General features: G+C 37.9%; 1 protein-coding gene across 4 annotated transcripts in view; it reads right to left on the reverse strand.

Moving 5' to 3' along the window:
• Nucleotides 1-27,085, reverse strand: part of FAM151B (family with sequence similarity 151 member B) — a 59,086-nt gene that overhangs the window by 11,531 nt on the left and 20,470 nt on the right. For all 4 annotated transcript variants that reach the window (XM_003822269.5, XM_034959888.3, XM_034959887.3 and 1 more), the window contains 3 exons: nucleotides 21,689-21,854; nucleotides 15,521-15,738; nucleotides 13,289-13,424 (listed from right to left, as the gene is read on the reverse strand). In XM_003822269.5, the coding sequence (XP_003822317.2) occupies nucleotides 13,289-13,424; nucleotides 15,521-15,738; nucleotides 21,689-21,854 (520 nt within the window). The remainder of the gene's footprint in view (nucleotides 1-13,288; nucleotides 13,425-15,520; nucleotides 15,739-21,688; nucleotides 21,855-27,085) is intronic.

Consider the following 27,085-nt stretch of genomic DNA (forward strand, 5'->3'; position numbering starts at 1 on the left):
AATTCTGTCCCATTGGCCTCTGTGTCTGTTTTTATGCCAGTACAATGCAGTTTTGGTTACTATAGCTCTGTAGTATAATTTGAAGTCAGGTAACTGTGATTCTTCCAGTTTTGTTCATTTTGCTTAGGACAACTTCGGCTATTCTGGGTCTTTGTGGTTCCATATGCAGTTTAGGATTTTTAAAATATTTCTGTGAAGAATGTCATTGGAATTTTGATAGGGACTGCATTGAATCTATAGATTGCTTTAGGTAGTATGGATATTTTAACAATATTAATTCTTCCAATCCACAAACATGGAATATCTCTCCATTTTGGGGTGTCCTCTTCAGTTTCTTGCACCAGTGTTTTATAGTTTTAATTATAGAGATCTTTCACTTCTTTGGTTAATTCCTAGGTAGTTAATTTTAATTGTGGCTATTCTAAGTGGGATCACTTTTCTGATTTCCTTTTTAATTGTTCACTGTTGGCATATAGAAATGTTAGTAATTTTTGTATGCTGATTTTGTATGCTGCAACTTTACTGAATTTATTAGTTCTAATAGTTTTTTTATGTGGAGTCTTTTGGTTTTTCCAAATAAAAGATCATATCATCTGCAAACAAGGATAATTTGACTTCTTCCTTTCCAATTTGGATGTCCTTTATATATCTTTCTTGTCTGATTGTTCTCCCTAGGACTTCTAGTACTATGTTAAATAACAGTGGTGAAAGTGGGCATCCTTGTCTTGTTCCTGGTCTTAGAGAAAAGGCTTTCAGTTTTATCCCACTCAGCATAATACTAGCTGTGGGTCTGTTGTATACAGCTTTTATTAAGTTGAGGCATGCTCCTTCCATACCCAGTTTTTTTGTGGGTTTTTATCACGAAGGATGTTGAATTTTACCCAATGTTTTTTCAGCATCAATTGAAATGATCATATGGTTTTTGTCCTTCACGCTGTTAATACGATGTATCACAGTGATTGATTTACATGTGTTGAACCATCCTTTCATCCCTCGGATAAATCCCACTTGGTCATGATGAATGATCTTTTTAATGTATTGGTGAATTCAGTTTGCTAGTATTTTGCCAAGGATTTTTGCATCAATGTTCATCAGTAATATTGATTTGTAGGTTTTTTTTTTAATATGTCTTTGTCTGTTTTTGGTATCAGGGTAATGCTGGCCTTGCAGAATGAGTTTAGAAGTATTCTCTCCTCCTCTATTTTTTGGATAGTTTGAATAGGACTGGTGTTAGTTCTTCTTTAAATGTTTGGTAGAATTCAGCAGTGAAGCCATCGGGTCCCAGGGTTTTCTTTACTGAAAGACTTTTTATTATGGCTTCAATCTCATTACTTGTTATTGGTCTGTTCAGATTTTAGATCTCTTCATGGTTCAATATTGGTTGGTTGTATGACTCTAGGGATTTGTCCATTTCTTCTAGATTTTCCAGTTTATTGGCATATAGTTGCTCACAGTAGCCACTAATAATTCTCTGGATTTCCACAGTATCAATTGTAATGTCTCCTTTTTCATATCTGATTTTATTTATTTGGATTCTCTGTTTTTTCTTAATCTGGCTAAAGATTTGTCCACTTTCTTTAACTTTTCAAAAAGCCAACTTTTTGTTTCATTGATCTTTTGTACTGTTTTCATTTCAATTTCATTTATTTCTGCTTTTTTTTTTTTTTTTTTTTTTTTTTTGAGATGGAGTCTCACTCTGTTGCCCAGACTGGAATGCAGTGGTGTGATCTCGGCTCACTGCAATCTCTGCTGCCCAGGTTCAACTGATTCTCCTGCATCAGCCTCCTGAGTAGCTGGGATTACAGGTGCATGCCACCACACCTGGTTAATTGTTGTATTTTTAGTAGAGAGGGTTTCGCCTTGTTGGTCAGGCTGGTCTCAAACTCCTGACCTCAGGTGATTCACTGCCTTGGCCTCCCAAAGTGCTGGGATTACAGGCGTGAGACACTGTGCCCAGCCGGATCTTTATTATTTATTTTCTTCTACTAATTTTGGGTTTGGTTTGCTCTTGCTTTTCTAGTTTTTTTGTTTTGTTTTGTTTTGTTTTTTGAGATGGAGTCTCGCTTTGTCGCCTAGGCTGGAGTGCAGTGGCGTGATCTCGGTTCACTGCAAGCTCCGCCTCCCAGGTTCACACCATTCTCCTGCCTCAGCCTCCCGAGTAGCTGGGACTACAGGCACCCGCCACCACGCCCGGCTATTTTTTTGTATTTTTAGTAAAGACGGGGTTTCACTATGTTAGCCAGGATGATCTTGATCTCCTGACCTCGTGATCCACCCGCATCAGCCTCCCAAAGTGCTGGGATTACAGGTGTGAGCCACAGTGCTCGGCCTTGCTTTTCTAGTTTTTAAGATGCACTGTTAGGTATTTGAAGTTTTAAAAATTTTTGATGTAGGCACTTATAGCTATAAGCTTCCATCTTAGTATGGCTTTTGCTGCATCTGCTAGGTTTTGATATGTTGTGTTTCCATTATCATTTGTTTCAATAAAATTTTCAATTTCTTTCTTAATTTCTTCATTGACCCACTGGCCATTCAGGAGCATATAGTTTAATTTCCATGTATTTGTATAGTTTCCAAAATTCCTCATTATTGATTTCTAGTTTTATTCCATTGTGGTCAGAGAAGATGCTTGATATTATTTCAATTTATTGAATGTTGTTAGACTTGTTTTGTGATCTAATATACGGTCTACCCTGGAGAATGATCCATGTGTTGAGAAAAAGAATGTGTATTTTGCAGCTGTTGGATGAAATGTTCTGTAAATATCTGTTAGATGCATTTGCTCTATAGTGCAGATTAAGTCCCATGTTTCTTTACTGATTTTCTGTCTGGAAGATCTGTCCAATGTTGAAAGTGGGGTGTTGAAGTCTCCAGCTATTATTGTATTGGAATCTAACAGCTTAGCTCTAATAATATTTGCTTTATATATCTGGGTGCTCCAGTGTTGGGTTTATATATATTTACAATTGTTATATCCTCTTGCTGAACTGACTCCCTTAGCATTATATAGTGATCTTCTTAGTCTCTTATAGTTTTTGTGTTGAATTTTTTTTATTATACTTTAAGTTCTAGGGTGCATGTGCACAACGTGCAGGTTTGTTACATATGTATACATGTGCCATGTTGGTGTGCTGCACCCACTAACTCATCATTTACATTAGGTATATCTCCTCATGCTATCCCTCCCCCCTCCCCCCACCCCACAACAGGCCCCGGTGTGGGATGTTCCCCGCCCTGTGTCCATGTGTTCTCATTGTTCGATTCCCACCTATGAGTGAGAACATGCGGTGTTTGGTTTTTTGTCCCTGTGATAGTTTGCTGAGAATGATGGTCCCTACAAAGGACATGAACTCATCCTTTTTTATGGATGCATAGTATTCCATGGTGTGTATGTGCCACATTTTCTTAATCCAGTCTATCATTGATGGACATTTGGGTTGGTTCCAAGTCTTTGCTATTGTGAACAGTGCCACAATAAACATATGTGTCCATATGTCTTTATAGCTGCATGATTTATAATCCTTTGGGTATATACCCAGTAATGGGATGGCTGGATCAAATGGTATTTCTAGTTCTAGATCCTTGAGGAATCACCACACTGTCTTCCACAATGGCTGAACTAGTTTATAGTCCCACCAACAGTGTAAAAGTGTTTCTATTTCTCCACATCCTCTCCAGCACCTGTTATTTCCTGACTTTCTAATGATTGCCATTGTAACTGATGTGAGACGGTTTCTCATTGTGGTTTTGATTTGCATTTCTCTGATGGCCAGTGATGATGAGCATTTTTTCATGTGTCTGTTGGCTGCATAAATGTCTTCTTCTGAGAGGTGTCTGATCATATCCTTCGCCCACTTTTTGATGGGGTTGTTTGATTTTTTTCTTGTAAATTTGTTTGAGTTCTTTGTAGATTCTGGGTATTAGCCCTTTGTCAGATGGGTAGATTGTAAAAATTTTCTCCCATTCTGTAGGTTGCCTGTTCACTCTGATGGTAGTTTCTTTTGCTGTGCAGAAGCTCTTTAGTTTAATTAGATCTCATTTGTCAATTTTGGCTTTTGTTGCCATTGCTTTTGGTGTTTAGTCATGAAGTCCTTGCCCATGCCTATGGCCTTAATGGTATTGCCTAGGTTTTCTTCTAGGGTTTTTATGGCTTTAGGTCTAATATTTAAGTCTTTAATCCATCTTGAATTAATTTTTGTATAAGATGTAAGGAAGGGATTCCAGTTTCAGCTTTCTACATACGGCTAGCCAGTTTTCCCAGCACCATTTATTAAATAGGGAATCCTTTCCCCATTTCTTGTTTTTGTCAGGTTTGTCAAAGATCAGATGGTTGTAGATGTGCGGTCTCATTTCCAAGGGCTCTATTCTGTTCCATTGGTCTATACCTCTGTTTTGGTACCAGTACTATGCTGTTTTGGTTACTGCAGCCTTGTCGTATAGTTTGAAGTCAGGTAGCGTGATGCCTCCAGCTTTGCTCTTTTAGCTTAAGATTGTCTTGGCAATGCGGGCTCTTTTTTGGTTCCATATGAACTTTAAAGTAGTTTTTTCCAATTCTGTGAAGAAAGTCATTGGGAGCTTGATGGGGATGGCATTGAATGTATAAATTACCTTGGGCAGTATGGCCTTTTTCACGATATTGATTCTTCCTATCCATGAGCATGGACTGTTCTTCCATTTGTTTGTGTCCTCTTTTATTTCGTTGAGCAGTGGTTTGTAGTTCTCCTTGAAGAGGTCCTTCACATCCTTTGTAAGTTGGATTCCTAGGTATTTTATTCTCTTTGAAGCAATTGTGAATGGAAGTTCACTCATGATTTGGCTCTCTGTTTGCCTGTTATTGGTGTATAGGAATGCTTGTGATTTTTGCACATTGATTTTGTATCTTGAGACTTTGCTGAAGTTGCTTATCAGCTTAAGGAGATTTTGGGCTGAGACAATAGGGTTTTCTAAATATACAATCATGTCATCTGCAAACAGGGACAATTTGACTTCCTCTTTTCCTAATTGAATACCCTTTATTTCCTTCTCCTGCCTGATTGCCCTGGCCAGAACTTCCAACACTATGTTTGAATAGGAGTGGTGAGAGAGGGCATCCCTGTCTTGTGCCAGTTTTCAAAGGGAATGCTTCCGGTTTTTGCCCATTCAGTATGATATTGGCTGTGGGTTTGTCATAAATAGCTCTTATTATTTTGAGATACGTCCCATCAATACCTAGTTTATTGAGAGTTTTTAGCATGAAGGGCTGTTGAATTTTGTCAAAGGCCTTTTCTGAATCTATTGAGATAATCATGTGGTTTTTGTCTTTGGTTCTGTTTATATGCTGGATTATGTTTATTGATTTGTATATGTTGAACCAGCCTTGCATCCTAGGGATGAAGCCCACTTGATCGTGCTGGATAAGCTTTTTGATGTGCTGCTGGATTCGGTTTACCAGTATTTTATTGAGGATTTTTGCAGCGATGTTCATCAGGGATATTGGTCTGAAATTCTTTTATTGTTGTGTCTTTGCCGGGCTTTGGTATCAGGATGATGCCGGCCTCATAAAATGAGTTAGGGAGGATTCCCTCTTTTTCTATTGATTGGAATAGTTTCAAAAGGAATGCCACCAGCTCCTCTTTGTACCTCTGGTAGATTCAGCTGTGAATCCATCTCATCCTGGACTTTTTTTGGTTGGTAGGCTATTAATTATTCCCTCAATTTCAGAGTCTGTTATTGGTCTATTCGGAGATTCAACTTCTTCCTGGTTTAGTCTTGGGAGGGTGTATGTGTCCAGGAATTTATCCATTTCTTCTAGATTTTCTAGTTTATTTGCGTAGAGGTGTTTATAGTATTCTCTGATGGTAATTTGTATTTCTGTGGGATCAGTGGTGATATCTGCTTTATCATTTTTTATTGCGTCTATTTGATTCTTCTCTCTTTTCTTCTTTATTAGTCTTGCTAGTGGTCTATCAATTTTGTTGATATTTTCAGAAAACCAGCTCCTGGATTCATTGATTTTTTGAAGGTTTTTTTGTGTCTCCATCTCCTTCATTTCTGCTCTGATCTTAGTTATTTCTTGTCTTCTGCTAGCTTTTGAATGGGTTTGCTCTTGCTTCTCTAGTTCTTTTAATTGTGATGTTAGGGTGTCAATTTTAGTTCTTTCCTGCTTTCTCTTGTGGGCATTTAGTGCTATAAATTTCCCTCTACACATGGCTTTAAATGTGTCCCAGAGATTCTGGTATGTTGTGTCTTTGTTCTCATTGGTTTCAAAGAACATCTTTATTTCTGCCTTCATTTCGTTATGTACCCAGTAGTCACTCAGGAGCAGGTTATTCAGTTTCCCCACAGTTGAGCGGTTTTGAGTGAGTTTCTTAATCCTGAGTTGTAGTTTGATTGCACTGTGGTCTCAGAGACAGTTTGTTATAATTTCTGTTCTTTTACATTTGGTGAGGAGTGCTTTACTTCCAACTATGTGGTCAATTTTGGAATAAATGCGATGTGGTGCTGAGAAGAATGTATATTTTGTTGATTTGGGGTGGAGAGTTCTGTAGATGTCTATTAGGTCCACTTGGTGCAGAGCTGAGTTCAATTCCTGGATATCCTTGTTAACTCTCTGTCTCGTTATCTGTCTAATGTTGACAGTGGGGTGTTAACGTCTCCCATTATTATTGTGTGGGAGTCTAAGTCTCTTTGTAGGGAAACTTTTTTTTTTTTTTTTTTTTTTTTTGAGACTGGGTCTTACTCTGTCACCCAGGCTGGAGTGCAGTGGTGTGATTATAGCTCACTGCAGCCTCCACCTCAGCCTCCCAAGCAGCTGGGATTACAGGCACATGCCACCACACCCAGCTAATTTTTTTTGTGTGTTGAAATCTATTTTGTCTCATATAAGTATATCTACTCTTGCTCTTTTTTGGTTTCCATTGGCATGGAATATATTTTTCCATCCTTTTCAGTCTATGTGTGTCTTCATAGGTGAAGTGTGATCCTTGTAAGCAATAGATTGATGAGTCTCGCTCTTTTTTTTTTTCATCCATTCAGTCACTCTGACTTTGATTAGAGAGTTTAGGTCACTTACATTCAATGTTATTATTGATAAGTAAGGACTTACCCCTGCCAGTTTGTTATTTGTTTTCTGGTTATTTTGTGGTCTTGCCTTCCTTATTTTTTTTCCCCTTCCTTTCTTCCTTTTAGTGAAGGTGATTTTCTCTAGTGATATGATTTAGCTTCTTGCTTGTTACTTTTTGTGTATCCACTGTATGATTTTTGGTTTGAGGCTACCATGAGGCTTGCAAATACTATCTTATAAACCATTATTTCAGCACTCTACTCATTCGGGAAATTTTCCTAGTAATGAGCTATAGATATGATCCCTGGAAGTATAGTTTTTGTGTCTTAGTTTTTAACAAAAATATTTTAAAAGTTTAAAAAAAGTAAAAAGTTAAAAAATTGAAAAAAGCTTATAGAATAAGGATATAAAGAAAGGAAATATTTTTGTACAGCTATACAAGGTGTTTGTGTTTTAAGCCAAGTGTTATTGCTAAAGAGTCAAAAAGATTTGTTTAGAAAAAGCTTATAAAGTAAAAATGTTAGAGTAAGCTAAGGTTAATGTATTCTTGAAGAAAAAGAAATTTTAAATAAATTTAATATGGTCTAAGTACACAGTTTATAAAGTCTACAGTAGTGTACAGTAATGCTGTAGGCCTTCACATTCATTTACCACTCACTCACTGACACTTCCAGTCCTGCAAGCTCCGGAAATGGTTAAGTGCCCTACACAGGTGTGCCATTTTTTATCTTTTATATCATATTTTTACTGTACTTTTTTCTATGTTTAGATATGTTTATATACACAGATACTTACCACTGTGTTATAATTACCTACATTATTCAGTATGATAATATGGTGTACAAGTTTGTAGCCTAGAAACAAATGGTTACATTGTATAGCCTAGGTGTAGGCAATTTAGGTTTGTGTAAGTACATCCTATGATGTTCACACAATGACAAAATTACCTAATGAAAAAAAATTTTTTTTTTAATTGAGACAGAGTCTTGCTCTGCCACCCAGGCTGAAGTGCAGTGGCATGATCTCAGCTCACTACAACCTCTGCCTTCCAGGTTCAAGCGATTCTCCTGCCTCAGCGTCCTGAGTAGCTGAGATTACAGACATGTGCCACCACACCCAGCTAATTTTTGTATTTTTAGTAGAGATGGGGTTTCACTATATTAACTAGGCTGGTCTCGAACTCCTGAACTCAAGTGATCCACCCACCTTGGCCTCTCAAAGTGCTGAGATTACAGGCCTGAGCCACTGTGCCTGGATGACCTAATGAAAAATTTCTCAGAAGGCATCCCCATCTTAAAGCGATACATGACTGTACTTCTGCAGGATCTTTGCAGAATACTAAGTTGTTGTGTTAAAGGTAAGAATAAGATGTGTTTGGGCACTATTAGCAATACTATCTAACACTGTTCTAGAGTTCTCAATGTTGACTATTGACATTTCAGCTAGATAATTCTTTACTGTGGGAGCAGTCCTATGCAATGTAGGATGTCTAAAGCAGCATCCCTGGCCGTTACCACTAGCTGTTCAATAGAATCCCTGCCCCCACCCCTCATTTTTTGGTGTGGCAACCAAAAATGTCCTCAGGCATTGTCTGCTGGAGAGCCAAATCACCCCTACTGATAATACCTTGAGAATCACTATTCTAGAGGTATTAACCATCATGAAAAAGAAATTAGAGATATAAAAGTTGAAAAGAGGTAAAATTAACATTATTTGAAGAGAATAAATTTTTTTTGCTTAGAAAACTCAAGAAAATCCATTGAAAGACTATTTTTTTTAGACGGAATCTTGTTCAGCCGCACAGGCTGGAGTGCAGTGGTGCGATCTTGGCTCACTGCAACCACCATCTCCCAAATTCAAGCGATTCCCCCATCTCAGCCTCCCGAGTAGCTGGAATTACAGGCACCTGCCATCATGCATGGCTAATTTTTTTTTTTTTTTGACTTTAGTAGAGATGGTGTTTCACCATGTTGGCCAAGCTGGTCTTGAACTCCTGACCTCAGGTGATCCGCCCGACTTGGCTTCCCAAAGTGCTAGGATTACACACATGAGACACTGTGCCTGGCCCTGAAAGACTATTAAAAATGCTAAGAGAATTTAGGATATAGATTTGGACACAATATCCAAATCAATATAATTGACTCTTGAACAACACAGGTTAGAACTGAGTGAGTCCATTGATATACTGATTTTTTTTCAACCAAATGAGAATGGACATAGAGTATTCACAGGATTTGAAATGTGGGTATAAGGAGGCTGACTTTCTGTGTACTCAAGTCCCAAAGGAACAGCTTGGGAACTTCAGAATGAGCTGATTTTGGTATATGCTGAGCACCCTTGAACCCATCCTCCACATATACTGAGGGATGACTGTATACAGAAATCTATAGCCTTCATATATATGGATATGCATTATATATATATATACACACCTAGTATAAAAATATAAATACTCCTAGTATATACAGGTCATCTAAATACATCTAGTATATGCCTTCATATATATATATGCATACAGGCACTGTTTCATTATAGAGGGCATTAGAAGCCTGTACTTTCAGGAGAAGTAGTTCTGGTGTTTAAATACAAAAATAGTTATAAAAGGCAGCATTAAGCAAAGAGCCTTAGAGGTTATTTTAGTTACTCTGGTGTATGTTTTTTTTCTGTCAACATTTGTGGGCTGGAATGGGAATGTGATAGTGTACGTCAGCTTCTACTTATGTGCATGCTGACACTCCCAGGGTTAGCAGAGGAACTCGACAGAATGAACCTAGGCTCTAGATGACCGTTGGAGAAGATCCTCCACCCTCCTGAGACCTTCCTGAGTCTGGACTGTTTGGAGACAGATATATAAACTTCTCTCCTGTTTGAGTTACTGTATTTTGAAATTTCTATAATAAAAACACTTAGCCTGTTCTTTGAACAGGTATGCTATCAAGAACTGAAACTTCGCCATGGTTCAAGGGTGTTACCGCAGAGTGGATTCACCAACTACTTAGATGAGAAGCAAAAAGGGATCGGCAGTTCATCACTTGTTGAGTTCCCTGACACAGAAATATTGTGATAGTGTCTTATTTCAAATAGCTCTCTTGATATCGCAAGATTCATTCATGCACAATTGCCTGACTCAAAATGAGGTTCTCGTTTGAAGATGGGATATTGCTACCTTCTTAGAAGCATTCTTTCTCTAGAAGCTACTCCTCTTTGTAACATATTATTCATATTACTAATTACATTAGAGCACATCACAAGGTGATTGAGGCGGTACTTGACACCAGAGTAACTAAAATAATCTCTAAGGCTCTTTGCTTAATGCTGTCTTTTATAGCTATTTTTGTATTTAAACACCAAAACTACTTCTCCAGAAAGTACAGGCTTCTAATGCTCTCTATGATGAAACAGTGCCTGTATGCATTTGGTTTTTCCATTTAACAACTATTTATTAAATTCCTATGATGTGCTGGGCATTATTTTAAATGCGGAAGATCTGTGGATGATCAAGATAAGCAAGGTTGCTGTCTTCATGCAATCTCACAAACATTAGATAATAAAAGAATTATTAGGAACAAAATTAAAACACCCGGGTCCACCATAAAGACAATTCTAACCTTCAGTCTTTTAAAGTAGAAGCATATTATCCAGATTTTGTTATCTGAAACACTGTTATCAGCCTACATTGCTTTTACCATAAAAAGTATAGTCTACAGAAATATTTCAGTGCTAAGTTTTTAAAAAATAAATGTACTTTTCCTTCCTATCTCAAACAATATAAGAACCTCTAAATCTGTAGAACTAATGATAACGTTCTGTAGTTTTTTTTCTATGGAATAATTAGAAAAACAAGCAAACTCCAGAACTTTGGAGGATGAATATAAGTCTCAAAACCAGTAAAATGAGAGTAAGTAGGTATCTTTAAAAAATAACGAGTAGATGAACTTGCAGTTACACAAGAGAATAAGTCTAGAGATCTAATGGACAGTATGAGGACTATAGTTAATATTGTTGTATTTGAAAAATTTGCTAAGAGAATAGATTTTAGGTGCTCTTATCACACATATGACTATGTGAAAATCAACGTGACATCATCAAAAATGAAAAAAATATACCCAAATGGAATATAGGCTGGGCTGAATTCTCTCATAAATGTGGCCATAGTCTTATGGTACTTGTGCACATGATTATCTGAGTATTATGTCTCCAAGAAAATAGAGTCCATCTATATTGTAAATGTTTCTCAAATGAGGGTAAGAAGATATATTCTCAAAAACTCTAGAGTTTTCCATGAGAACTGAAAATTTTAATTAAACGTAATGCTTTAATTTCAATAATCTTTAAAAAATTAATACAGTATGCTATTTGATTTCAGTGCACTTCCCTGACACTAATGAAAACAAACAAAACTAGAGGCAGAGTTAATAAATAAATGATGTGTTTGCAAAAAGAGAATGTCAAATAGCATCACGGGATACTTTAACAATGAGGGTTGCCCCATAGTTGTTTGTAACTAAGAATCTGACTGGTATAGTGTCTGGTATCACCTAATATTTCTCTTTAAGCATAATGCTAGCAGCCACTGTTTCAAACTACTCTAAGCTCAATTCATCTACAAATATTTTTACACATCAATTTTCCCACATGCAAATGGAATCATACTATACCTATCATTCTGCATCTTAATTTATTCAGTTAATAATATATCTTAGAGATCATTCCATATTAAAACATAGGGTCTTCTGCATTATCTATAACATATAACATTCCATCATATGGGTGTACCATAATTTATTCAACAGTGTCTGACTGATAGATATTTAGAATGTTTCAAGTCTTTTATTAATACAAACGATGCTTCCAGAATATCCTTGTACCTATGTCTCTGTGCTTATGTGAACGTCTATTAGTAAGACACGGTCTCATTAGTGAAATTCATGAGTATATGCCAAATTTCTCTCCAAGGAAATTATTGATCAGTTTATACTCCAGCCAAAAATGTATGAGTGTCTTGCTTCCACTATTCTCTGCAACATAGTGAATTATTAAACTGGGACTTTTTCTGGGTAATTTGTAAAAATCCTTTATTTGTCAGAATTCTTAACATTTCTCTGACATACACATTGGGGGTCTTTTTACTAGTTGCTTTCCATTTTTATGTATTCAAATGTATCAAAATTCCTTTCACAGGCTTCTGGGTTTTGTGCCTTACTACTAAGATAGGTCTTCTCCATTCTGAAACTATATTTAAGGAATCATCCCTTGTTTATTCTTTATGCATTTACTGTTTGATGTTCAAATCTTTAATTCATTGGGAATGTATTTTGGAGCAAGGAATAAGCAAAGGTGTCAGCATTGTTTTTCCTACACAGCCTGTTGTCCTAAAACCAGTTGCCGAACTTCTTGCTCCAAAGATCTGAAAAGTCAGCTTGTTTCTACACTAAGTTCCATGATAGATTCTGGACTTTTCCTTTTGTTCTACTGATTGATCTCTTAAAAGAAAAAAAAATAAAATTTTTAACATCTGTACTTTTATAATCTATTTAAATATTCAATAGGTGGTCCAACTAATTTTTATTACATACCAAAATAAAACTTTTATATAAAAAAGATTTCTGAAAGTATTATTTTTGAGACAGGGCCTCGCTCTGTCACCTAGGCTGTAGTACAGTTGTATGATCTTGGCTCACTGAAGCCTCTGCCTCCCAGGTTCAAGTGATGCTCCCACCTTAGCTTCCCGAGTAGCTGAGACTACAGGTGCATGCCACCATGCTCGGCTAATTTTTTAATGTTTTGTAAAGACGAGTTCTCACTAAATTGCCCAGGCTGATCTCAAACTCCTGGGTTCAGGGGATCCTCCTGCCTCAGCCTCCCAAAGTGCTGGGATTACGGGTGTGAGCCATCACACCTGGCTGATTTCTGAAATTATGATGAAATTTAAAAAGAAGCTAATTTATCCACTCATAATTTTTTGTGAATATATAATGAAAAAGACAGCTAACACTTACTGAGCACCTACTATGTACAAAAACTTTTGTGAGGAATAGGGGTAAAATATACGATGTTAAGTAAGTTAAGGTTCATCAAGGAGCTCCAATCCGGTGAGGGAGTCTGTGCGCTTATATCATCAGTTTTCATTCCTTTTCTGTCTACCTTTCTCTCACACACACTGTCCTTAAATAATCAATTTTCATGCCCTTTCTATCTCTGTCTCTCATACACACTCACATACACATTTGTTAAACTATTACATACCTGTTTGATTTCTTTAACAGCCAAAGTAACTGAGAACAAGACTGCCTGAGTAATGCTGCTCTGACAGGGAACGTTACAGGCTGACTTAGTTCATTACATATATATTCCATCTCTTTCACCATTGTCCAACTGTACCCTTAAAAGAAAAGAAAAAAATTTAACTTTATTGATTGAAATCTTGAAAGACAATTAAATAAAAGACTAAATTACCTATAATTAGGTAAAACCATAGATAATTCATAGGTAATTCATAATACTTTCCATTTGGATTCTAAGTCAATTAAAATGCTACTTAATGTGAAAAAAAACTAAGTGGAAAATGGAGATAAAAAATCATTCCACAAGTGACCTAGAGCAAATTTAACAAAACATTAAGGCACTAAAAAGGTTTTACTAATCTCTCAAGCACAAGAAAAAAAATTTACACCACTAGATTTTATTTACTTTAAATATTTTAAGGCTCTTCTTTTAGGTACACCTGCATCATTATTATTCTCTATAAACTTGGATTTCCTATTTTTGTTAAATTTTCTTTTCCAAGAAAGGTTGCTTTGGGGTATATGCTAGCTGTTTAAGTGATAGTTAACATCAAATCAATTTTCTTTTTGGCTTGCCCAAATTACCTGTATATTTTACTTAAAGTAGAAATAGTGGTAAAATTGACTATATATGTACATATTTTACATATATTTAAATCATGTTAAGACATTGTGGGCCAGGCACGGTGGTTTATGCCTGTAATCCCAGCACTTTGAGAGGCCAAGGTGGGAGGATAGCTTGAGCCCAGGAGTTTGAAACCAGCCTGGGCAACTTAGTGAGACCTCACTTCTACAAAAAAATTTAAAAAGTAGCTGTGTGTGATGGTGTATGCCTGTGGTCTCAGCTACTCTGGAGGCTGAGGTGGGAGGATCACTTGAGCCCAGGAGGTTGAAGGTGCAGTGAGCCATGATGGTACTACTGCACTCAGCCTGGGTGACAGAGCCAGACCCTGTTTCTTAAAAAAAAAAAAAAAAAAAAAAAAAAAAGGCCAGGTGCAGTGGCTCATGCCTGCAATCCCAGCACTTTGGGAGGCCAAGGTGGGTGGATCACTGGAGGTCAGGAGTTTGAGACCAGCCTGGCCAACATGGTGAAACCCCATCTCTACTAAAAAACAATATAAAAATTAGCTGGGCGTGGTGGCGCCTGTAATCCCAGCTATTCAAGAGGCTGATGCACGAGAATCACTTGAACCTGGGAACCTGGGAGGTGGAGGTTGCAGTAAGCTGAGATCACACCACTGCACTCCAGCCTGGGCAACAGAGCAAGACTCTATTTCAAAAAAAAAAAACCACATGGAAAACACACTTGCTTGTTTCTAAATAGCTTGAAAAAAAAGTATCTATGTATATATAGAGAATATATATTTTTATATATAAATAAACTATATACATAATAAATAAATAAATATATATATATATACACACACATATATATATATGCACACACTTTTTTTTTTTTTGAGATAGAGTCTCACTCTGTTGCCCAGGCTGGAGTACAGTGGCACGATCTTGGCTCACTGCAACCTACGCCTCCTGGGTTCAAGTGATTCTCCTGCCTCAGCCTCCCGAGTAGCTGGGACTACAGGCACACACTACCATGCCTGGCTAACTTTTGTATTTTTAGTAGAGACGGGGTTTCGTCATGCTGGCCAGGCTGGTCTCAAACTCCTGACTTCAGGTGATCCGCCCACCTCGGCCTCCCGAATTGTGGTGATTACAGGCATGAGCCACCACGCCCGGCCAGAATATATCTATTTTAAATAACTCTATACTCTATCAAAAGCAAGTTGTAAAAAATATTGGTCAGTCAGTAAAGGAACATTTTACAGAAATCTTAAGTGAATATGTTAGTTTAGCAGCTAATTTCCTGATAAAAAGAAGAGACGTGTTCCACTTTCCTTTAAAATCTGGAAAATTATATTTTTAAAAATTAGAAAAAGAGATTGCTAACAGAAGCTTTACTTATATGACTATAAATGTGTGAACTCTCTTAAAATCTGCAGCGTCACCAGTGAACATGGCATCTATCTGAAAGGGCAGATGGAAGGGTCTGCACATACCTGAAGGGTCAGGCCTTTTTTTCCATCAGGCTTAGATTTTGTAGAATGGGTTTTGGGCTTTGTATTAAAGATGTTATTTTTATACCTGGAGGATATTTTAATTTGACCAAGAAATACATTATTAGAATTATTACCTTCATTGACTTTCTCAGGATGCCATCCTGTTGTCCAACCCAGGGAAAACGTCACGTCTGGAAAGAAGGATGTCACGGTGTCTAAAAATGGTTTTGCATCTGTTACTTTGCTATTTCCATTTGGACCAGGAAGAATATCGGCATTAATCCATACAGGACGCTTCAGATGCCTCTTCACATTTTCCAAGAGCATCATGGATGGTTCTACAGCTGCCAGACTAAAAACATAATTTGTTGTCAATGAGATAGATTCTTTAGGTAAAGTAAAAAGAAGTTCTTTTAGACTAGTGGTCTCAATGTTCTCAAATTCATAATAAAAATACAATAATGTCTGGGTTAAATAAAATCAAAGATCGCATAGCACCAGAGGGAAAAGCTAACATATGCCATATCTCTAAATGTTGAATTGTGCTTATTATTCATGAATATACCTTAAAGAGTCTGTAAATATATGAATAGTGGTACTACTTGTGGGCAAAATAGAGGTTTCAAAACTCCATATTAGGATCACTTGGTGTGAAAACAGTTTTTTAAAAGACACAAATATTCACTCGTTCGAGAATGTATAAATAAGATAAATGAAATACACTTAATAACCTGTAAATTCACATTTATGAAATACCCAAGTGGATCCAAGCCCTGTATCTCTAATTCAGGCTCAAGACCCTGGAGAATAAAAGTAGCTTCTTTCCCTTATGTATTCTTGGGTGAGTTTGGATACATAAACAATTCTAAAAATGACTGTAAAATATAAAATTATAGTATTTCCTTCAAGTTTCTGTTTCATTTTTCTTTTATTGTAAGAACCTTTTCTGAAAATTAGAAATACGTATATTTTAGTTTAAATTTAAAAAGCAACTTCACTCTTTTTACTTCCCTACAGATATTCTAGCTGATAACTACAGACTTTGAAACAATAAGGTTTTAATCAGCTTCCATAATTTTGACTTGCCTATGTTCATTTATAAGAAAATTACCTTGTAGTGAATATCATAATGGGAGGCTATGAATTTTGGAGATGGATACTGGAGGGGAGAACACTCACCGACCCCTCCTCACATTTCCCTCTCTCTTCCTAAGAGACGGCAGTACTTCTGTCTATGCTTCTACCTCTCTTGTCTCCACTCCTTTTGGGCCTCCTACTCTAAGAGAAGAAATTTAAATAATCTCATTATTTATTGGTTTATGTTTACCAGTGAGCAAGGATACTATGTACTAAAACCAGAGGAACCCAGGCTCTATCCCTTAGCTTCTAGCCCCTTTCCCTCTGCTGCCATGTGGTACGCTTCCCTCTCACTCTTCTGCCCCTGAATGGGGAGGGCCTAGATTTTAGAGGATTAATAAACCTTAATGCTGGACTCTGCAGACATTAATTTAGATGTTGTTATTTATCTCTTTTAAATTCTCCCTGCCTTGCCCTGTGTCAACACCATGTTAAAACCACAATTCTGAGATCCAACGCTGTACTTCCTACAAAATTCCATTTTTGGTAGCAAGCAACTTGTACCTGTGACTCCAAAGCTTGCTTGTCTGTCAGTCCCATAGCAGCAGCCAAGTCCCCATGAGGTGCTGCTCTTCATGGGTGGAGTAAGGAAAAACCTTGAACTAATCCATGCATGTCTCCTGCCAAGCTCCTCTTTTTCCAAAAAGGACTCTGATTTCTTAAGAAATCTGGTGTCTTATGGAAGCTGGGTTAAATACTAATTTCCAGTTTACATTTCAGGAGGGAGCCTCTTAGGCTTTCTCAATTTAGTAAATTGACATAGAGTGAGTGGTTTAAGATTGATTCTCCATCTGATAATATCCAGTTTCTTTTTTTTTTTTCTTTGAGATGGAGTTTCGCTCTGTCACCCAGGCTGGAGTGCAACGGTGTGATCTCTACTCACCGTAACCTCTGCATCCCGGGTTCAAGCCATTCTCCTGCCTCTGCCTCCCAAGTAGCTGGGACTATAGGCGTGTGCCACCACACCCAGCTAATTTTTGTATTTTCAGTAGAGACGGGGTTTCACCATGTTGGCCAGGCTGGTCTTGAACTCCTGACCTCAAGTGATCCACCTGCCTCGGCCTCCCAAAGTGCTGGGATTACAGGCATGAGCCACCGCACCTGGCCAATATCCAGTTTCAAACAGCGTATTCTCCCACAAATCGAAATTCCACCAGTGTTTACTAAGTGCCTACTACATGCGAAGCACTGTGCAGTTAAACATAAGGAACTATGACAAAGAACATAGTGAAGCAAGAATTTAATACATTTATTCCATTTTATATGTAAATATTTTAATTATCACTAATGTAGACGAAGGATAATGATATTTTCCCTTACCAGAAACTTAAATAAGAAAAACAAAATCTGCGGTTAAACAAATTTAAAACCTCACTAAAGAACCAAAAACTTTTTGTTGTTGTAGTTCTTATTTTCTAAAACTTGACGAAGTAATTCTAAAGTTCTTCTGGAAGAAAAGGTGTAACATTTTGTGGGAGAAAAAAGAACTGAGAACAAACTTTCCTAATAACAAAATAAAATCTACAGTAGTCCACCTTATCTGCAGGGAATATGTTCCAAGACCTCCAAGGGATGCCTGAAACTACCTAGCACCCAACCCTATATGTAGTCTGTTTTTTTTCCCTACACATACCTATCTCTGATAAAGTGTAATTTATAAATTAGTCACAGTAAGAGATTAGCAACATAAACTAGTAATAAAATAGAACAATTATAGCAATATACTATAATAAAAGTTATGTGAATGTGGTCTCTCTCTCTCTCTCAAAATAGCATACTGTACCGTACTCACCCTTCTTCTTGTGATCTGTCAATCTGATAACTGTGACGGCTATTAAGTGACTAACAGGTGGGCAGCATATATGGTGTGGATACGCTGGACGAAGGGAAGGGATGAGTCACACCCCAGGTGGGATGGAATGGGAAAGTACCAGATTTCACCACACTGCTCAGAATGGTGTGTAATTTAAAACTTATTGTTTATTTCTCAAATTTTCCATTTAACACTTTTAGACCATGGTGTACTGCAGGTTACTGAAACTGCAGATAACAGAGGACTACTGTACACTACAAGAAATAACAGACCAAGCCTGGAAGACTCAATATTGCATGTATTATAAAATGACACATCCTTCTAAATTAATCTATAAATTCCATGTGATTCTAATTTAAAATACAGTGGCCAACATTCTCAATTCTTACATAAATTAGTACTAAGTTTCCCATAAGGAAGTACCAAAGCTTCACCAAGATGATCACCCGAAGAGGAAAGTCCTGGTGAGACTACTACTGAAAATTGCTCCTTGGTGGTATTTACTTAAGTCTCCTGAAAAGAATATAAACTTAGTTATTATAGAATATATTTTTTCCTAAAAAGTTATTTGTAAATCAAACTTCTAAATATCATACCCTGTTTTCCTATTAATTTCATTTAAAAATTGGGAATGATAAATATCGTACTTAAAATTGTAACAAACTATATAAAATTGCATTGTTTAAGGGAAAATAATTCTTGGCTAAAACGCTGAAGAGCTTGCTAAGACTCCAGATAAAATTTAAAAATATAATACTTTTTTTTTTTTTTTTTTTTTTGAGCTGGCGTTTCACTCTTGTTGCCCAGGCTGGAGTGCAATGGCGTGATCTCGGCTCACTGCAACCTCCGCTTCCCGGGTTCAAGCGATTCTCCTGCCTCAGCCTTCCGAATAGCTGGGATTACAGGCATGTGCCACCACGTCCAGCTAATTTTGTATTTTTAGTAGAGACGGGGTTTCTCCATGTTGGTCAGGCTGGTCTAGAACTCCTGACCTCAGGTGATTTGCCCACCTTGGCCTACCAAAGTGCTGGGATTATAGTCATGAGCCACTGCGCCCAGCCAAAATATAATACTTTTTATTTGTGTACCAAACAAAGTAACTTAGAAGCACAAAACAAGAACTACTAAAACTTAACTAACAGGTCATTCAGCTGCTCTTACAAAGGGAGTGAGTGCAGCATTCTGGTTAAAAGTGTGAACTCTCCAGCCAGGCTGACAGCTCTCTAGTTCCACTAACAACTACGTGACAAGCGGGCTCCTTAGCCCCTCCATCTCCATTGCCTCATCCGGAAAATGAGAATAACAGCAATAACCTACCTCTTAGGATTGTTACGAGAATTTAATGAAAAATACATGCAATGCTTTTAGAACAGTGTCTGACATGCAATAGGTGTTCATATACCTATTAGTTTATATTGAATCCCCTTCAAATATGTTATGACTTAAAAAAAAAAACTTGCAAAATCTTTGTTTCAGCGGCTCAGCGCTTTTGTGGCAGCTGCTAGCATTTAAGAATGAATGAGCTGATCTGACTGGTGAGAAGCCAAAGAATATGTTCCAGGAAACAATTCAAGGGGCAATAGTAAACATGAAAAACTGAGCACATGACATCAAGGAGATCTAAAAGTTTAAGCCATCAAGCACTAAAGATCAAATGCTTTATTTCATGATATAGAGAACACTGGACTGGCTTCAGGAGAATTAGGATCTGGTTGTAGCTTACCTGTCAAAGCTTACCTGTTACCCTCAGGTACATCACTTAACCACTCTGGAACTAAGTTTCTTTGTCAATAAAATGAAATTGAACCACTGATAACTCAAAAAGTTTATGATTTTTTATTTTTTATTTATTTATTTATTTATTTATTTATTTATTTATTTTTTTGAGACAGAGTTTTGCTCTTGTTGCTGAGGCTGTAGTGCCGTGGCGTGATCTCAACTCACTGCAACCTCCACCTCCTGGGTTCAAGAGGTTCTCCTGCCTCAGCCTCCCGAGTAGCTGAATTACAGGTGCACACCACCATGCCTGGCTAATTTTCTGTATTTTTAGTACAGAAGGGGTTTCACCATGTTGGCCAGGCTGGTCTCAAACTCCTAACCTCAGGTGATCCACCCGCCTTGGCCTCCCAAAGTGCTGGGATTACAAGCGTGAGCCACCGTGCCCGGTTGAAAAAAAAGTTTATGATCTTAAGATAGTTCTTTAATTCACAAGACCCTGTCAATCCAAACTCCTGTATATCAAGATTTTATATATCTATTCATTCACTAACGGTATAATAAGGTTTACTGGTATATTTTGCCCCATAACAAATGGTTAGACTCATCTTAAGAATCCTACAAGATTCCAAGTCCTTATTAATTTCTTGAGATAATTCTATTTAAAAATATTACTCAGAGATGAAGTAGGCTTACTGCCAATCCTAGATTTCAATAGCAGCTGCCTTCATAAGCTTTACAGTGTGCTTCTGAAGTGTTGCTGTATATTTCTGGCTTTCTTTATCATTTTTACACTGCCAAAATACTACAAAAGTAAAATTTCCTGTGATGGCCACAGTGAAGGAAATGACAGCTTACTCTTGCTCTTCAGTATTAATGCCTCCAAATATTATTATTATTATTATTATTATTATTATTATTATTATTATTTGAGAGGGAGTTTCACTCTTGTAGCCCAGGCTGGAATTCAATGGCGTGATCTCAGCTCACTGCAACCTCCGCCTCCCAGGTTCAAGCAATTCTCCTGCTTCAGCCTCCCCAGTAGCTGTGATTACAGGCGCCCACCACCATGCTTGGCTAATTTTTGTATTTTTAGTAGAGGTGGAGTTTCGCCATTTTGGTCAGGCTGGTCTCAAACTCCTGACCTCGGGTGATTCACCCACCTCAGCCTCCCAAAGTGCTGGAATTACAGGCTGAAGCCACTGCGCCTGGCTGCCTCCAAGCATTATTTTTCAGAAACACTTTGGTTATTGGAGAATTCTAAATAATTCCCTTTACAAATATAATAATATAAATCAAATAGGGTATGCATTAACTAGCTCAATGAATTTCTCCCAGCTCACTCTCTCCTGGGTTACTTTTTAACATATGTAGCATTTTTAATTTACCCTTCTGTTGTCACGATGGTCACTTATGATAAATTCCTTTATAAAAATTAATCTAACTTTCGCCTTTAAGGGTCTCCAAAAAACAATTTTAGTAAATAACTCAGTGGGTCTTAGGTTCATTTAGGTTCAGTCCTGAAATATATTAGAGTCTACAATTCCATTTTCAGTTTGGATAACATAAAAAAAATAGGTAGTCAGGCACAGCTATTACTTTTTTCCCAGAAAATTGAACATGTTTATACAAATACCTTTTGAAATCCAGCTTGATGCCTTTATTGCTTTTCATAACTTCAGTCAGCCACTCCTGTAGAGTATTATCACTGTTTGTTTCAGGGGGATGGGCCATAATTGGCTGGCTGTGTTCTGATCCATCACTTGGAAGAAGGACATCAGCCTCTATCATGTGAGCAGTACCTGTCCAAATAAAAGAACTTCAGTTAATGCTAAGAAAACAGGGCACAGAACTACAGGAGGCACCATGTTCAGTATCCTTTTGAGGAAGATAAAAAAAAGGAAAGAAAAGTAACACTCAGTGAGCAATTATCCCATGCCAGGCAGTATACAAGGTCCGTACACATTGTCCTTATTTTTTAGATTAGCAAACAGATGTCAAGAAGTTAAATGACTTTCCCTAAGTTACACAGATCTTAAGCTGTTGACATACTTCTGAATTTCTTTCTAATACCAGCAAAGTACATACATAATGAAAGGCTTAATAAGTATTTGCTGAAGTTTTCTGGGAATAAAAATCGTACTTTTATCTTCTCACTCCTCAAATTAGAAATTATGGATATTCATTGCTCATGTTTGAAAGTCTACATTAAAAATTCACTTCTTTGACTTACGGTTTAGTTACTGCTTAAAAGCACACATCCTTTGAACAGATAAGGAGCTTCAGCAGACATGGTGTGAGTATGTTCAGCAGGCTGTGACAGACTGACTCCAAGATGGCTGCCAACAACCCCTCCAGTACATGCATACCGCTCTTCCCATCAACATCCTCTTCCCTGCCTCTTCAGCTGGGCAGGTCTTGTGATGGGTTGGGGCCGTAATTCCCCAAATGCCATAATCTCGAATTTTGAAATCCCAGAAAATCAAAATCCCTAAAGTCTAAAATCCCCAAAATCACAATCCCAAAATATCAAAATCCTGAAAATATTGGAAAAAATAATTTTAAAAATTCTTTAAAATGCATTTACTTACATTTTTTTAAATTTCTTTTTTTTTTTTTTTAGAAACAGGGTCTTACCCTGTCATCCAGGCTGATGCAGTAGCAGCATTATACTTCACCGAAGCTTTGACCTCCTGAGCTCAAGCAATCCTCCCGCCTCAGCTTCCTGAGTAGCTAGGACTACAGGTGTGTGCCACCATGCCCAGCTGATTTTTTAAAAAATATCTGTTGTAGAGACAGGGTCTCAGTATGTTGCCCAGGCTGGTCTTGAACTCCTGGGCTCAAGTAATCTTGCTTTGGCCTCCTCAAGTGCTGGGATTACAGGCATGAGCCACTGTGCCAATCCTGTTCATTTTTAAAAGGGCATTTATTTGAGAAACCTATGAAAACACGGCAGAACACTTCAGAGGCCACTTTACACAATAAAATAGGCAATAATAACACACATTTTTGCAAGCATAAACACCCAGGTATATTAATCAGTTCAGAGATATAACATGAGCAAATGAACTGTAGTCATAAAGAAATAGCTTAAATAACTGCAGTCATCTGAAATAACTTGATGAACAACCTAAGTCTTTTGACAAGATCAGTCAAAAACTGTGATGGGTTGCCATCATACACGTAGTCACCCAAAGAACTGTGATCTTGAGAAATTTTATCTTTCACAAATGCAGATGTACAAATGGATATCTCTTCATTTCCTGTGAAAGTTTCAACGTTTTTATCAATAAGCGCAATGGTTACACACAAAGTCAATGTTGTGAAAATGCAGCTCTGTGGAGTCAAATTTGAAAAAAATGCATAAAACAAATTAGAACACTCTAAAAGTCTTTATACAATCTATAACTCCAATACCAGAAACAATGCAAAGATGAATTATGTAGCATAGTGAATTATAAAAAACAATGCTGACCATTTAAAATAGTGGAAATGGCCAAGCACGGTGGCTCACGCTTATAATCCTAGCACTTTGGGAGGCTGAGGCAGGCAGATCACCTGAGGTCAGGAGTTTGAGACCAACCTGGCCAACATGGAGAAACCCCGTATCCACTAAAAACTCAAAATTTAGCCAAGTGTGGTGGCAGGCGCCTGTAATCCCAGCTACTCAGGAGGTTGAGGCAGGAGAATCACTTGAACCCAGGAGGCGGAGGTTGCAGTGAGCTGAGATCGTGCCACTGCACTCCAGCCTGGCCAACAGAGCAAGACTCCTGTCTCAAAAAAAAAAATGTTTTTTAAGATAAATAATAAAATAGTGGGCAAAAACGAAAAAGAAGCTTCGACACATGAAAAAAGTGGGATAGATGACAGGTAATCACACAAGTGTACTCCATAAGAGGTGGCCAACCTGCACTGCAATAAATAGTTGCTTTCTTCTTTCCTTTTTTTTTTTTTTGAGACAGAGTCTCACTCTATTGCAACCTCAAACTCTTGGGCTCCAGGGATCCTCCTGCCTCAGCCACCTGAGTAGCCAGGACTACAGGCATGCACCACCACACCCTGCTAATTTTTCTAAATTTTTAGTAGAGATGAGGTCTCACTGTGTTGCCCAGGCTGGTCTCAAACTCCTGGACTCAAATGATTCTCTCACCTCTGCCTCTCAAAGTGCTAAGATTACAGGTGAGAGCCACCACACCCGGCCACATTTTTTCTTTTAGGGCATGAGTCTCCTTGGAGAATACATTCAGATTCATTTTCTATGTGGCGCTGTTTTTTTCTCAACTTCTTCTATGATTTGATATGCACCTGCATGAGTATTCCCTATTAAATTTTCCGATCTTCTGTGCCATGTTTCTATGCTGTTTTGGGTACGTGGAAATCCATTTCACATGCACTTATATGCAGATCACAAATTTGGTGGAAACAATACTGATGGTCAAACAGCAACTCCATGGCATGTCTTCTTATCCGACCATGCATGTCATTATCTTCAAACCAGTCAGTAATTTCTCTGGCTTCTTCATGCAAATGCAGCTTTAATTTACTAAAAGCTCCTAGAATTTCATCAGCGGGAAGGAATGCCAATACAGACCCATAAGGCATTTTAAACTGAAGTTTTTGTCACTGCCATCTTACGTGACCAATCCACTCATCTGAGTTTTCTGTTAAAGGCATCAGGCTGAATGAAAAAGACAAACTTTACTGGTAACAACTTGAAATTCACTCTTATAAGCCTTGATTGCACCTAGTTCTAAATCTATCATTATAGTTTGGGGATTCAATTAGATATTAAGGATTTTAGGCTATGGATTTTGATCTTTCAGCATTTCAACACTCGGGATATGGCATTTGGGATTGTGTCTTTTGGGATTATGATTGGCACCACTTGTGATCTGCTTTGACCAACAGAAGGTAGTGGAAATAAAACTGTCAGTTCTAGGCCTAGCCTTTAAAACAGCTGGCACCTTCAGCTTTCTTACTCTTGAAATCCAGCCACCATGTAAAGACATTCAGGCAAGATTACCGAAGACTGAGAGACCACGTAGAGAGAGAGAAGCCACGTGGAGGAGAACTAAGACTTCCTATCTGACAGAGAGCATTAAGGCCACTGACATATGAGTGAGGTCATTTTAGAATTTCCAGGCCCAGCTGGGCACCCAGCTGAATGCAGCTACATGAACGTCCTAAGCCCGTACTACATGCAACAGAAGAACCACCCGGCTGACCCATAAAATCATGAGAAAAAAATACAGCACTGCTATTTTAAGTCACTCATTTTTGGGTATTCTATTACACAGCAATAGATAAAAAGCAATAGGTAGCTGGAAGTGGAGTGTTGCCATATCAAAAACCTGAAACATGTGGCATTGGCTTTGTGACCTGGTGGAAGCCAAGAAAGGCAAGGAGGGAACTGTTCATGGGAGCTGGAAGAGCAGTGCAGAAATTCTTATTGGAAGCTTGAGAACAATAAGCTCTTTTTATTGTTTCCATAGTGGTAAAACTTCTGGCTACACTGTCACTGTAGCAACTGGTGGAAGATAGACAGGATACCCAGTGAACCTGTGTATTTGGCTAAAGAGGTTTCCAGGGGAAATGGTGAAAGTGGCAACTGGCTTCTTTTAACTGCTTATAATAAAGAATGAGAAGAAAGAGCTAAGCTAAATAATTAACATTTCAGATTTTCAGCAGCATGTAGAGAAAATATTACCAAATCAGAACTTTCTGAATTCGAAAATAAAACTGTTTCTTATTCCTGTCCTCTCCAGCTGGCAAGAGATTCTCAAAGTAAGAGACAGTCTCGGGCCAAAAGTTAAATCTAGGGTGTTGCCTGTCTTAGTCTGTGTTATACTGTGATGACAGAATAACACAGACTGGGTAATTTATAATAAACAGACATTTATTGGCTCACCATTCTGGAGGCTGGGAAATCCAATATCAAAGTGCTGATACTTAAAGAGGGCCTTCTCACTGCATTTTCACCTGGTGGAAGGAGGAGCGAGAGAACACCCACTTTCCAAAGTCCTTTAAATATGGCATTAAACCCACCCATGAAGGTGGACCCCTCATGGCTTAATCACCTCGCAGCAGTGTTACACTGGCAATTAAATTTCAACATGAAGCCAGAGTGGTGGCTCACTCCTGTAATCCCAGCACTTTGGGAGGCAGAAGCGGGAGGATCACTTGAGCATAGGAGTTCAAGACCAGCCTGGGCAACATAGCGAGACCTCATCTCTACTGGAAAAAAAAAAAATTAGCCAGGCATGCTGGTGGCACACGCCTGTAGTCCCAGCTACTTAGAAGGCTGAGGAGGGAGAATCGCTTAAGCCTAAGAGGTCAAGGCTGTAGTGAGCTGTGATTGCGTCACTGCACTACGGCCTGGGTGACAGAGTGAGACGTTGTCTCTTAAAAAAAACAAAAAATTTCAACATGAGTTTTGGATGGAACAAACATTCAAACCATAGCACCACCAGTAAAACATGGCCTCAGTGTCAATATCAAGCCAAGGGTACAACCATATGACCCTTTATTAAGCCCTCAGAAAGAAGGTGCCTCATGTAGCCACATAGCTAGATATGGAATCTTTTGGAATCTTAAGGGTGTTGTCCACTGCACCTTAACTTGCATACCAAAGTAGAGAGAGGCCTACCTCAAAGAGACGGGGGTGTGGCTTCTGATTAAATTTAATATATTAAAAGCCCACTATATTTTTAAGGGAGATATAACTACTTGGACACAAAAGGACAGAGATAGTTCAAAACGAAAAGAGGTCTGTGGGCTTCCAGATTTCTACAGGCAGGGAACAGGCTAAGAAAGCTACTCAGCTGCAAATATAAGCTAATTTCCAAAAAGCACACAAAGAGATGCTCACCAGCATTAGTCTTTAGGGGATGCAAATCTACACCACAATGAGATACCAATTCATATACACTTAGCTGGCTATAATTAAAAAAAAAAAAGTACAATAACAAGTGTTGGCAAAGATGTGGAGAAGCTAGAACCCTTATCCACACTGCTAGGAGGAATGTAAAAAGGA

Source organism: Pan paniscus, chromosome 4 (genome assembly GCF_029289425.2).
Source record: "Pan paniscus chromosome 4, NHGRI_mPanPan1-v2.0_pri, whole genome shotgun sequence".
NCBI classification, from domain to species: Eukaryota; Metazoa; Chordata; class Mammalia; order Primates; family Hominidae; genus Pan; species Pan paniscus.